The sequence below is a fragment of the Sinocyclocheilus anshuiensis genome, unplaced genomic scaffold (genome assembly GCF_001515605.1).
Source record: "Sinocyclocheilus anshuiensis isolate Anshui unplaced genomic scaffold, SAMN03320099.WGS_v1.1 scaffold1487, whole genome shotgun sequence".
NCBI classification, from domain to species: domain Eukaryota; kingdom Metazoa; phylum Chordata; class Actinopteri; order Cypriniformes; family Cyprinidae; genus Sinocyclocheilus; species Sinocyclocheilus anshuiensis.
Window position 1 is genome coordinate 30,027 of NW_015555817.1, and position 12,512 is coordinate 42,538.

General features: G+C 35.6%; 1 protein-coding gene across 1 annotated transcript in view; it reads left to right on the top strand.

Annotated features, from left to right (window-relative positions):
- The first annotated feature begins 423 nt into the window (after positions 1-423).
- Positions 424-12,512, top strand: part of LOC107675207 (protein POF1B-like) — a 22,782-nt gene continuing 10,693 nt past the window's right edge. Inside the window, exons 1-3 of the mRNA XM_016469474.1 lie at positions 424-923; positions 4,527-4,595; positions 11,747-11,961. Of these exons, the coding sequence (XP_016324960.1) occupies positions 570-923; positions 4,527-4,595; positions 11,747-11,961 (638 nt within the window). The 5' untranslated portion in view covers positions 424-569. The remainder of the gene's footprint in view (positions 924-4,526; positions 4,596-11,746; positions 11,962-12,512) is intronic.

The following is a 12,512-nucleotide window of genomic DNA, read 5'->3' on the forward strand; positions in this document are numbered from 1 at the left end:
CCCCCCTCTGTTTTTCACAAATGCACCATATATATATATGTTCAGTTTTATTTTAAATAGGACAAGGACAAGCAAGACTTAGATAAGTAATAAACTGCATTTCTAAATGAGTAAATCTGCAAATATTGATGATGCAAATTGTACTTTGTGGCCCTTTGCATTTTATGTGGTTTAAATGCGGCCCGCTTGGCCTCTGAACTTACCCCTGTATTAGGGGATAGAATGGGAGCGCCAACCATGATCTTGAATATCCCCTGAAAATGTGTGGTGGCCAACGTTGACCAGAAAGGTAAGATAACTCATTAGGTTTTAATACAGCCACAGTACACAGGTGAAAAACGACAGCTATCACCTCGCCTCCTCCCTTTGGTTTCGTTTCAGATACTTGGATATTTGAGCTGAGGGAGGAGTGATTAGGAAAACACGCCTCTTCTCATTTATACAACTTCACTGGAGAGACTTCAGGAGTCGAGCAGCGGCGCGCAGGAGGGCTTCGCTAACTTCACCCAGCACATTTTTATATCAGTGGTATTTCTTCTTTAATTTTCTGGACTTACACAACCGCAGAAATGACTCTACCATACTCACAAAGCGTAACGACACTTAAGACAGTGACCGTCGCGGAACCGAGCACACAGACTATCTTGACATCCACTCCTGTCGAGATAAGCGAAGGGTCGACGACTTACCGAACGGTAAACCTCGCGGAAGCTCAGCTGCAGCCGGTCCAGTACATTAACAGCCAAGTGGAGGGGAACATGGTGTACAGCGGCGCACGTTACCTGGTGCCTGTGCAGCAGCGGCCCGCGGAGTCATACGTTTACCTGAGTCAGGCGCCGCGCGTCGTGCAACCGGTGTACTTACAGAACGTTCGGCCCGTCAGCGTCAGCAGCGTCGACGAAACCGACACCTACAGACAAATAGTGAGTGTTTATTCTTATTGCTTCCCTTTCCTTTTGTGTTACATTTGTATCCAAATGTTGCATATCACTAAAATATAATTTAATTGATTAATATATAGTATTTTACAATATAACTGTTTACAGGGTTCCAGGTAGTTTGGAACAGTAGAAATTATTACCAAATTTGGTAAATGAAAAAAGAAAAGATGCTGCTGATCAGATGCTGTCGTGTCAATACAGCTGTATTGTATTGAAGTTAAAGGGGTCATATGATGCTTTTTTAAAGATCATTATTTTGTGTATTTGACGTAATGTAGTTCAAAAGTTTTAGGTTTCTTTAGCGCCCCCTAAGACATAAATATCGTAAAAAGTTTGATGAAATCTGGACATTGCGCTTACAAAATACAGATCAATTAGTCATTATGGGCCACACCTATACAAAAAAATATATATATTTATTTAAAAATTAAAAGTGTCAGATATGTCCATTTAACATACAGTCACATTTTCTTATTAGCTAATTATAACTAGGCATACTTTTCTTAGTAATATTTGGTATACAGCCTATGTATGATGCTATGTGTGTGTATGCTAGATTTCATAATTAGCATTGTAGAATTTAAATTTAATTTAATGCTTGCATCATAGAAGATGGTATGTTAAATTAAAGCTACACTAACAAACTTTTATGTTTGAAATTAACAACATAACAAGATAATAGTTGGTAAAACATAAATCCATTTTCCAAACCTTGTTTTTTTTTTTTTTTTGCCGTCTTACCCTGAATCACTTTGGTAAGCCTGTAATAATTATTTATATTTTAGAGCTGTCATTTGGTCATTATTTTTTATTTATATTTTCAGCATTCGTTTGTGTGTTTGTCTTGTTCATAAATAAAGGGGGAAAAAAAGCTCAGGCTACTGTAGTGAAAGGTGTCAGTATATTGAAGCCCCGACAAATTAACCTCAAAAAGAGTTGTAAAAAGGGAAAGCGACTGTGCCATAATAAAGCATCTTTTGATTGCATTGCCTTCATCACATATTCAATGTACACGTTTTTTTGTTTCCACTTACCTTATCTGATATGAATACCAATCATTATGACTAATATCAGAGTTACCAAACTTTTGTAACATTATTTTAGCACCATTCATTTAACAAGTGAAAACAGCAGCACACAACAACAACAAAATGCATATTTTTCAGATATGCATCTCTTTTTGTTATTTATTGTTTTATATATATATATATATAAGCAACTGAAGTATAAATGTACAATTTACTTGTGGTTGAACCTATATATACTGTATATATACAGTGCTGCTTGAAAGTTTGTGAAGCCTTTAGAATTTTCTATATTTCTGCATAAATATGACCTAAAACATAATTAGATTTTCACACAAATCCTGAAAGTAGACAAAGAGAATCCAATAAAACAAAAGAGACAAAAATATATACTTTGTCCTTTATTTATTGCGGAAAAATTATCCGGTGTTAAATATTTGTGAGTGGCAAAAGTATGTGAAACTTTGCTTTCAGTATCTGGTGTGACCCCCTTTTGCAGCAATAACTGCAAGTAACATTTCTTGTAACTGCTGATCAGTCCTGCACAACGGCTTGTAGGAATTTTAGCCCATTCCTCAGTACAGAATCACTTCAACTCTGTGATGTTGGTGGGTTTCCTCCTTGCTGCATGACCCAATTTCTCTTCTTGGACAGATGTCCTGACATTTTCCTTTTAGAATCTGCTGGTATAATTCAGAATTCATTGTTCCATCAATGATGACAAGCCATCCTGGACCAGATGCAGCAAAACAGGCCAAAACCATGATTCTACCACCACCATGCTTCACAGATGGGATAAGGTTCTTATGCTGGGATGCAGGGTTTTCTTTCTCCAAACATAACGCTGCTCATTTAAACCAAAATGTTCTATTTTGGTTTCATCCATCCACAAAACATTTCTCCAGTATTCCTCTGGCCTGTCAACATGATCTTTAGCAAACTGCAGATGGGCAGCTATGTTCTTTTTGGAGAGCAGTGGCTTTCTTCTTGCGACTCTGCCATGGACACCATGGTTGTTCAGTGTTCTCCTGATGATGGGCTCATAAACATTAACATATGGATTGGTGGAGTCCAGACTCTTTAGAGATGGTTTTGAAACCTTTTCTAGCCTGATGAGCAACACCAACTCTTTTTCTGAGGTCCTCAGAGATCTCAATTGTTTGTGCCATGATACACTTCCACAGACATGATCAGACTTTGATAGATCCCTTTTTTTTTAAATAAAACAGGGCACACACTGACACCTGATAGTAATTTCACTGATTGAAAACAACTCTGAAAAACAGATGGACTCTAATTTCACCTTCAAATTAACTGCCAATCCTAGAGATTCAAATACGTTTGCCACTCACAGATATGTAATATTGTATAATTTTCCTGAATAAATAAATGACAAAGAACATATTTCTGTCTCACTTGTTTGATTGGGTTCTCTTTGTCTACTTTCAGGACTTGTGCAAAAGTCTGATTATGTTTTGCGTCATATTTATGCAGAAATATAAAAAATTCTAAAGGGTTCACAAACTTTCAAGCAGCACTGTATATACATACACTGATCAGGCATAACATTATGACCACCTTCTTAATATTGACAAACTTTCAAGCGGCACTGTATATATATATATATATATATAAGGTTCAACCACAAGTAAATTGTACATTTATACTTCAGTTGCTGAAGGGACAAAAGTTATAGTGTAGCTTTAAATAATTGCAGAATTATAATACATTTTAGCTCTATTGCTCCACAATTCCTGAATTGTTCTTAAAACATCCTGCTGTTTACAGGTTTTAGGTTTTGTTAAATGTGGACTTTATGTTCATAAGATATAGGTCTGATGGGTTCTGTTCAGTTTTCCAGTGTAGGCAAAAATTGTATTTGTTTGACTATTCATTTGTTCGAAATTCTTTCTTCCGAAATCAGATTGATACATATCAGCTTAAAGATACATATCAGCTTTAAAATACTATGACACCTTTTCCTACATACACAAGCCTGACCCTTAATTTTATACACAAGTATGTTTAGGTCATTAGAACCACTCAGGTAGACACACAGTAACATTAACAGTGTAATGTGAAGTATAAATGTAAACCCACTTTATAAAGACTTACATAATATGTAATTAGCAAAATGCAGGTCAATTCAGGACTGTTCATGAACATTCAAATATTAATGTTTATACAAATTATTATTACAATGTTTTTTTTCTGTATGGTGCCTTTTATTTATAACTGTTTACATTTTGTTGAGAAGCCTGTAATATGCTATTTAATATCAGGTTCTGCTGTGGCAAATTACCCCATTTGATAGCACACCCTGCTATTGATCAGTGTATGTTTATTGAACTTTTTTGCATCTTTTTCTGGGCAATAATTGTGTACAGTACATGTTAAATATTTTTTTTTTTAGTCAACAAAGTTTCTGTTTATTTACTAGAGTAAAAAGTGTGACAAACATGTGTGTTTACATGTGTGTAAAGTAAAGTCTTGCGTGTTAACACAAGACAATGCATTCAAGAAGCCCTTATTTATTAATGTTTTCTTCTTCTGTATTCAGAACATAAATGGACAAACATCTGTCTTCAGCCAGTTATCCAGTCCAGTCAAAAGCCCTGAACCATCTGAGGTAATGAAATAACGTTTACTGTGTATGCAGACAGGCACATATAATCAGTAACATTTAAGGCTGAAAACTGTTTGTATGCATTCATACGGTTAGCACACAAACACACACACCTAAAGTTACCCTTGACTTGACTTTCATGCCTTTTCATGCATTAGATGAAATACACAAGGTACTGTATTACACACACTTTCTTCTGGGTTTGTACATGCCTCTGGCTTGTGATCTGAGCCGGGAGAACAAGCTTTAATGTTGCCCAGGCTTTAGTGTGTGTAGTTGCATGCACACATGCTAATATGAAAACATTTTATGTGTTTGAGCACAAGTGCAGTACCTGCAGGGTTTAGGGTGTGTCTGACAGAAAGAATGGACTCTGTAATTCCCAGAGGAGACAGCGTGTTAACGCCCATTTAGATTGGGCCTGACAATAGTCATAATATATTGCAAGGAAAGTGTTAGAGGGAGTTGCCCTTTAATGCAACTGTTGCTGTCAACCAGCCTGCAGGTGATAAGAAGATGATAGGTGTATGTTGGAAGAGCTTAAATGTGTACTACCAAATAAACACCTTGCTTTAGTTTATATGACAAAATATTATTTCACACTATCACACTAATATCGTTTTTCAACGTTAGTGTACTTGTTTATTAAGAAAAAGACAGCAATGTCAGTAAAGGTAATGCTTGAGAGATAAATTAAGATGTGAATTAAGTTAAATATTACTTGTGAAAATAACTTTTTTTTTTGGCATCATTTCCATTCAAGCTGTAAGCTTGTTAAATTATGCAAAATGTGCCAAAATATAATTTTTATGTGTAGTGTGTATCTAGATATGAAATTAGGCTTGGAAAATGGGAAACGGGATAAGTCACACTCTAAAACATCTTTTTTAATAATAATAAAAAAAGAAATGACTAATAAATAATAACAATTTAAGCTGAAAACCTAAAAACATTGTATTTTTATTGTACCATAAGGTCAGTCTCTGACATTTAGACATTTCTTTCATTGGTGAAAGTCTTTTCACTGTACAAATGTGCAGGTCTTTCAAAGATAATACGCAGCAGAAGGCAAAACATGGTTGCATTTCTTTTTGTAAGTTTTCTAGCAGCTTTATATATAAGTTGGTCTGTATAGGTGTTGGAAACTCATTCTGTGGGTTTAACTAATGGATGTGAAGGTCCAGTGTGTTCCATGTAAGGTTGAGTCATCAGCCTTTCATACAGCAGTTTGAAAAGCATTACACGCAATGATTTAATGAGGGCTGTCATAGGGTTGTGCTTGCAGACATGCTGGGACAGGAGTTGGGAGCTTATCTTCAGCTTCAAGTTTCGTACACATAGGAGGATTTTATTGTAATTAGGCGTCTTGCACTCAGACATGTCTTAAATTTTAGGTTTGTAATGTGAGATGGCATTGAAGGCTGGTCAGGAGTTTCACATGATGTCATTATGATGTCATTGGTCTGACACATGCATTGATGAATGCAAAAATGGACTTGGAGTATTTCATGAGAAGAAAGTGTGATGCGTAACATTATGTGAGGTTCTGTTATGTTGAAATACTATGCAAGAATTGAAGCGATATTGGCAGATGTGATATTATAAAGAAGTTATCATAATTGCTGAAGTCAGAGTTTGGTTCAGTTATGTTGAATGTTTAAATTACTTGTTGAATGTTTAAGTCTTGTTACTTGTTAAATGACAATTAATAATCTAGTATTTATGTACATTTGAATATTTCAAACTAGTCTCTCAGAAATTAGGATTTGAGCTGATGAGTGGAGATTTTTAGGAGACATTTGTCAGGAACGTATTAAATGTGTGCAGGAAAAAACGCTATTTTATGTGATAAAATAGATTTGCATTTAGCTGACAAAAGTGCTACTGAATCCACTAAATTGACAAACAAATAATGTTATCGTAGTAGTGGTATTATTATGATTTAAATTGCATTGTTTTACAGATTTATTCTCTGCCACAGTTTTTTTTTTTTCAAAGCAAATGTTTTACATAGGTTTTTAGGTTTTTAATTATTTTAAAAATTAGTTTTGCCTTATACATATTTTCTTTAATAAAGCACATTTAGAAAGGCTTGTAATCATGATTTAATACATTATTAGTCAGACTTAAAGAGTTGGATGATTCAGAACTTGATTAAAACTTTGAATCTTTTCCCATGATTTGACTGATTGACAGCTCATGATTTAGGCTTGACTCATGCAAAACAGTGACTTGGAGCAAAATCTGTTAAGCTTCAATGTAATGGAGAGGAATAACAGTATGTAAAAATATCATTCATATTTTGCATGCATTTGAACGGGCTGTTTTAAATTCCCAGGTAAGACCTTAAAGTCCCCATGAAATCAAAATGAACGTTTTTTGGGTGTTAGTATCAATATGTTAGTCTTAAGGTTATCTATAAGGCAGTGTGCTCCAAAACAGTGACAAAATTCGCATTTAGATGTCTTTCAAAATGAATCTGAAGGAACCATGATTGCTTGATTACACTAGGTTCAACAACAGTGAAACAGGTTCTTTGTAAAGGGATTCAGTTTATTTTCATTTAGAACAATCATTACCTAATGAATAGTTTGAAATTATATTTATCTTTATAAGCCGGAGTGCTTCCGGCTTCGCTACCGTTCGGACGTTCTTGCTTACTGCTCTGTGCTTTGCTCCCTATGTCTGTACTTTTCTTCGATTTTTCTAAGATTTTTACTTCAGCAGATCAGCACAATGCTCAAACAACATATTTTTGGCACAAACACTAAAACTAAAAACTCTCTGGGACTGGAATAATACCACGAAAAAGAAGACTTTTGCCTCCCACTGCCAGCAGCTTACATTCCGGAGAAGGGAAAACACAGCTGCCCACATTCAAACAGAAGAGAAAGAAAATGCCTCCTGTTGAATCTACTTGCTGCATGAACTACTGCAAACTTCTACAAAGGATTGCGGTTCTTGAAACAAAGTTACTTGCTGGACTTCCAAAACAGGCAGAACACTCAGCAGTGCTATATAAATAAACTTGCCTTGCCTTGCCTTTTTTATGTTGTATAATGCTTAAAAAAAATAAAAACAGTGTTCCTTCAAATGTCAAAAGTATCTCTCTCCACTGGCTTCCTGCGGTCAGACACAACTTGGAAAACTGAGCTCCTCCTGCCTTTCACTGTAGACCAGAGCAATGACCTGCTGTTCTTACACTGGAACAGAGAGGCTTTTGGCTCACACATTGACCCATTTTTGCAGACAGTAAGGTATTGTGAAAAGCCAAAGCCAGAAAGGAAATACAGTCACAGGTTTAGTAGCAATGATTGTCTTTATTTTGTGTCTTCTCATAATTCATGGGAACATGCTTATCAAAAGTTAGATAAGATATAACTGTTTGTTCAGCTTTATATCAAAGTGGAGGGACGCTTAAGCCTACAGTTCCTGATTTCTGGGTAAAAATGTACACAATTTTGCCAGCTCAACTAAAAGTAAAATTTCCAGAACCCGTTTTTCAAAATCGAATGACCTTTACATTTTTTACAGCTTTTGATAACCAACAGACTTGGACTCAGCCTTGGACTTTACATATAAAATAAGTTTATAAAGTTTATTAAGTTTAAAAAAATATTAATCAAAGGACAGCCCTGATTTAAAGCCCAAGTACAAAGTATTTTCAGATCTTTATTAACATATATACAATTAGTGTTTGTTTGTTTTTTGAATGGACCTGATGTAATTTTTTATTTTAGAATCACAAATTGCAATGTAATGAAGCACTTCCTGCGCATTCCTTGCAGAGTTACTCAATGCTACTGTGGGTACCGAGGTTACAGCATTACAACCGAATGAAATTTGCACATAAGAGAAAGTTCAGGTGATCTGGAATTACTCCCAGAAATCTTCTGTGCACTGACTCTTGCTATTACTCATGTATCATTTTTAATGCACGCTCGCTCTTACTCAGTATGCATAAGTGGGAATTTGTTGAAAGGTTAGATTTAATGATACTACCTCTAGTGATTGAGTGAACTAGAAGCACTAAACTCTGTTATGTGCCCTTGCTTGCTGTGTGCAGAACCTGCTTGTCAGGCTTGTCAGACGCTAAAAGTAACAAATGTCTAAAGTACGTTTCAATCATTGATTATTTCTTATCATTGTAATCTTGTAAGAACACACCCAAAAACAATCTTTAATTTACACAACTCTACATTCACTCATGCACAGCTAATCCTGTAAAAATCACAAGTTTAGTAATATGCGCAACTGTTAACAAGCTCGGCTCATTGTTGTTGCAGCTTCAAACCGGTTTTTGCACAGCGGCCTCAGTAGCGAGTCCACACAAACACACACCCAGTTAACACCGTCACTGCTGGTATTTCTGCCACAGAATGGTGTGGAATGTTCTCAAGGACTGACACACCCGCTGTCAAAAACACTTTTTTTGTGAGAGCTCTCTAAACAGATGCTAATGCCTGCAAACACCTGGACAAGTTTCTCTTTTCCATAGTGCTTCTGCTGCACATTTTTTACTGTGAGAGAACAGTTGTAGCATACATGCTCCAGTTGCTGGTCTGGTAGAGCATGGCACTAGCAACACTAAGGCCCTGCAGGTTATGTTATTCCATCAAAAAAGCACAATCACAAACGTACTAACTGCAGTTGATGTGAAAAAATAGTAAAATAATTCAATAAAAATGCAATGATTTAAAAAAAAAATTAGTTTATTGTTTGAGAACTACAGTGGGATTCAAATGGGATTCTAATGAAAATCACTACTGAGAATAATAGGAAAAAAAGCTAAAAGTGAAATGTCCAGTCATTGCAGTTGTCATCTTTATTACAGGTTTTCTGAAATGTTATGTTTACATATGCAAATGAGGCATTATTTAATTACATTTGCTCTATTTTGCATTCATTTCCAGAACACATAAACACTCAAAAAGTGAAAGGCCAAAAAGCCCAAAATCTCAAAATTGATCAGTACCTGAAAAAAAAATGTTTTTGCTTGTAGTGTCTTGCCTTTATTAATTTCTTATTTTATTTTTTATCTTTTGATTTTAGGGTGAAATATGACCTGGGCATTTTTGGTGAGATTCAGCCAGTAACTTCTAACAGTTTTACTTAAAGTAGAAAACCAAGGAATGATGTATCAGAATCATGACTAGAATAATGTCAAATGGGTAAATGACTTACAATTATGTCAACGTGATTTAAATATTTAAACATAAGATCTCGTGTAGTGTCAGTTCATTTATAATTCTGGATGAAACTAGACCCTGAGTGAACCCTCAATAATTCTCTCTCATGGATGAGTGGAATCCACCTCAAGTTCTGGATGTTACCGGAGGACTGACAGAACTGTTTCTCTATACCTTAAATTCAATATTGTGCCGTAAATCATTTTTAAATCCTAATGCTTTTGCTTTTAGAATGCAAAAACATCAATCAGTTTGAAACACTATTAACTAGGGATCAAAGCGCTATTCATGCACCTAAATAGAACATTTGGCCAGTCATTATTTTTAAAAAAGTAGCTTTCACAGCTTTATATATTATCTAATCTTAAAGGTAGGGTAGGCGATTTTGGAGAGGCTAGCCTTGAAAGCATAAGATACCACCCTCCCTGCAAATCATTCTCCAAAGCCACGCCTCCTCCAAAACACATGAACGTGCAGAGGCAGACCAGAGATGAGAGACGGCATAGGTGGAGGGCTGAATGCAACGCTGGTTAGCTCATGGCATAATATTACAATAATAGCGGCTTCCATTCTCGCTCGGTCTACAATAGTGTAATGGAATGCGCTGATGATGTATCGTGTCTGCACGAAACGGGTGCGCAGAGGTATGCAAATATATCTGTTGACAGTCAGGTAGGACAGCCTATTGTAGCCCTCGGACCGAGGGATATGATTGGATGAACATTTTATGGTCCTACACTTTAAACAGACAATATAAATACATAAATACATTTAGACGACTATAAACTTAGCAATTGCTAAGTTTAAAAAAAAAAAAAATGTTTTTGAACCAAATCACTTACACTGCCTTTAAAAGAGAAAACAGATATTTAACAATAGAAATTATGGAATTTCTTGGAATTTTTAACATGACAGAAATTTTTTTTCATTGCAGAATGTAATGTAACTCTTTACCTAAGTTGGGTTGGATATTTAAATTATGTCCAACTTTATCTGCATACATACTGTATACTCGTGTACCCCACATTATATACTACAACATCATTATATTCTGTAAGGCTGTTTTGAACATGTGTATTGTGAAAAACACTATACAAATAAGTTTAAGTTGACTTTGAAAAATCAGAGCAATACAGATAATTAAAAAAATGCTTGTATTGACCAATCATATTGTGCATTTCCACCGCTTCTAATGCTTTCTAGATGACAATGTACAAAATGCAGAATTTGCATAAAGACCCTTCCATCAACAGCTTCAGTAGCTGAATGCACCAAATTTTTTCGCCGCTCCCCAGAATGCCTTAAGTACACTCTCATAAAAAAAGCTGTCACTGGGGCAGTACCTTTTCAAAAGGTACACTTTTGTACCTTTTAAGTACAGGTAGTAATTATGTAATTTAGGTACTAATATGTACCTTTAAGGTACCAATATAGACTCTTTAGGTACAAAAGTGTGCCTTTTGAAAAGGTACCGCACTAGTGACAGCTTTTGTACCTTTTTTTCTGAGAGTGTATGCATGGTCCACTCAGTTCTCGGCATGTAGTTTTGTTTGCTGCTTTTAAGTGTATTGTTAGAGAAGTCACTCAGGAGTGTCTGATCTGGATTGATACAAAGGCGTGTGGTGTTTCACTTACTATTCTTTGAGGTGTGGACTGGCTGATGTCTCTCACTCACAATCTAGTGTAAAGAGTTTAACACATACTTGAAAACGTGAACCCTCATTTCTAAGCATACATAGACAGAGGTTGTTGTCTTCTTGTGAAGTTTCCTCCATGTTGACATACTAACTGTTATGTAAGTATCACATTTTGCACGTTTCAAGGAAGAACAATGTTGATCCTGTAGTCGATTTGTTTGTTTAGTTGATTAGTTGGTAAATTTACAGCATAGCATCTTTTGTAACTAAACTAAAGTTTAGCACTCCCACTCAAAATATCCTGTCCATCCTTTATGCCTTTTTCCAGTCAGAGCTGGTGGAGACTTCAAGCATTCGAGAGGAAGTCGTGGACCTGAGAGAAATAAAGAATGGTCTTTCTGAGATTAAGACCGAGGTTATCGATGTGGAACCGATCGCCAAGATGGACAACCGCTTCTTTGGCGAGCTTCTTGCTGAGGTTTACCGCAAGAACTCAGATATTCACACCTGCATCTCCGAGCATGTGGCCAAGATTCGCGGAAGGTGAGGTGCTTGTCTTTATTTATTTTTAACGATCTAGCACATCCTTCAGAATCATAATGCTATTTAAAAAAAAATGGTTATTTCATAATATGTCACAAGCTAATTTATAAAATTGCATCATTAAATTATAGGGGTGGGAGAAAAAAATCGATGCATCGCGAATCTCTCTCCAATGATTCTGGATTCTGAGCTTAGGTTTTAAGCAGATACGCGATGACGCTGAGTTTGCTTTAGAAACACCCGTATTCTGCTTGCTTCCAATTAATACACCACTCGAACCTTCCGTAAAATAATCTTTCGTAAAGTTCGGAAAGGTTGAAGCGAATTGCAAGGACATTTGTGGTTATCTTAAATACTGAAAGCACTCTTTGTTTGTTGTATGTAATATGTTTCTATGCTCCTCTTTATTATTTGCTACTTGCTTGTATGTTTTGAAGTTATATTAGTTTAAAATTCTTAACATACAACTGTTTTAATAATTTTGTTTCAAATTGTAATTATTTTAAAAAGTACTTAATTACTTATGTAAGGATATGTAAATGTAAGGATTT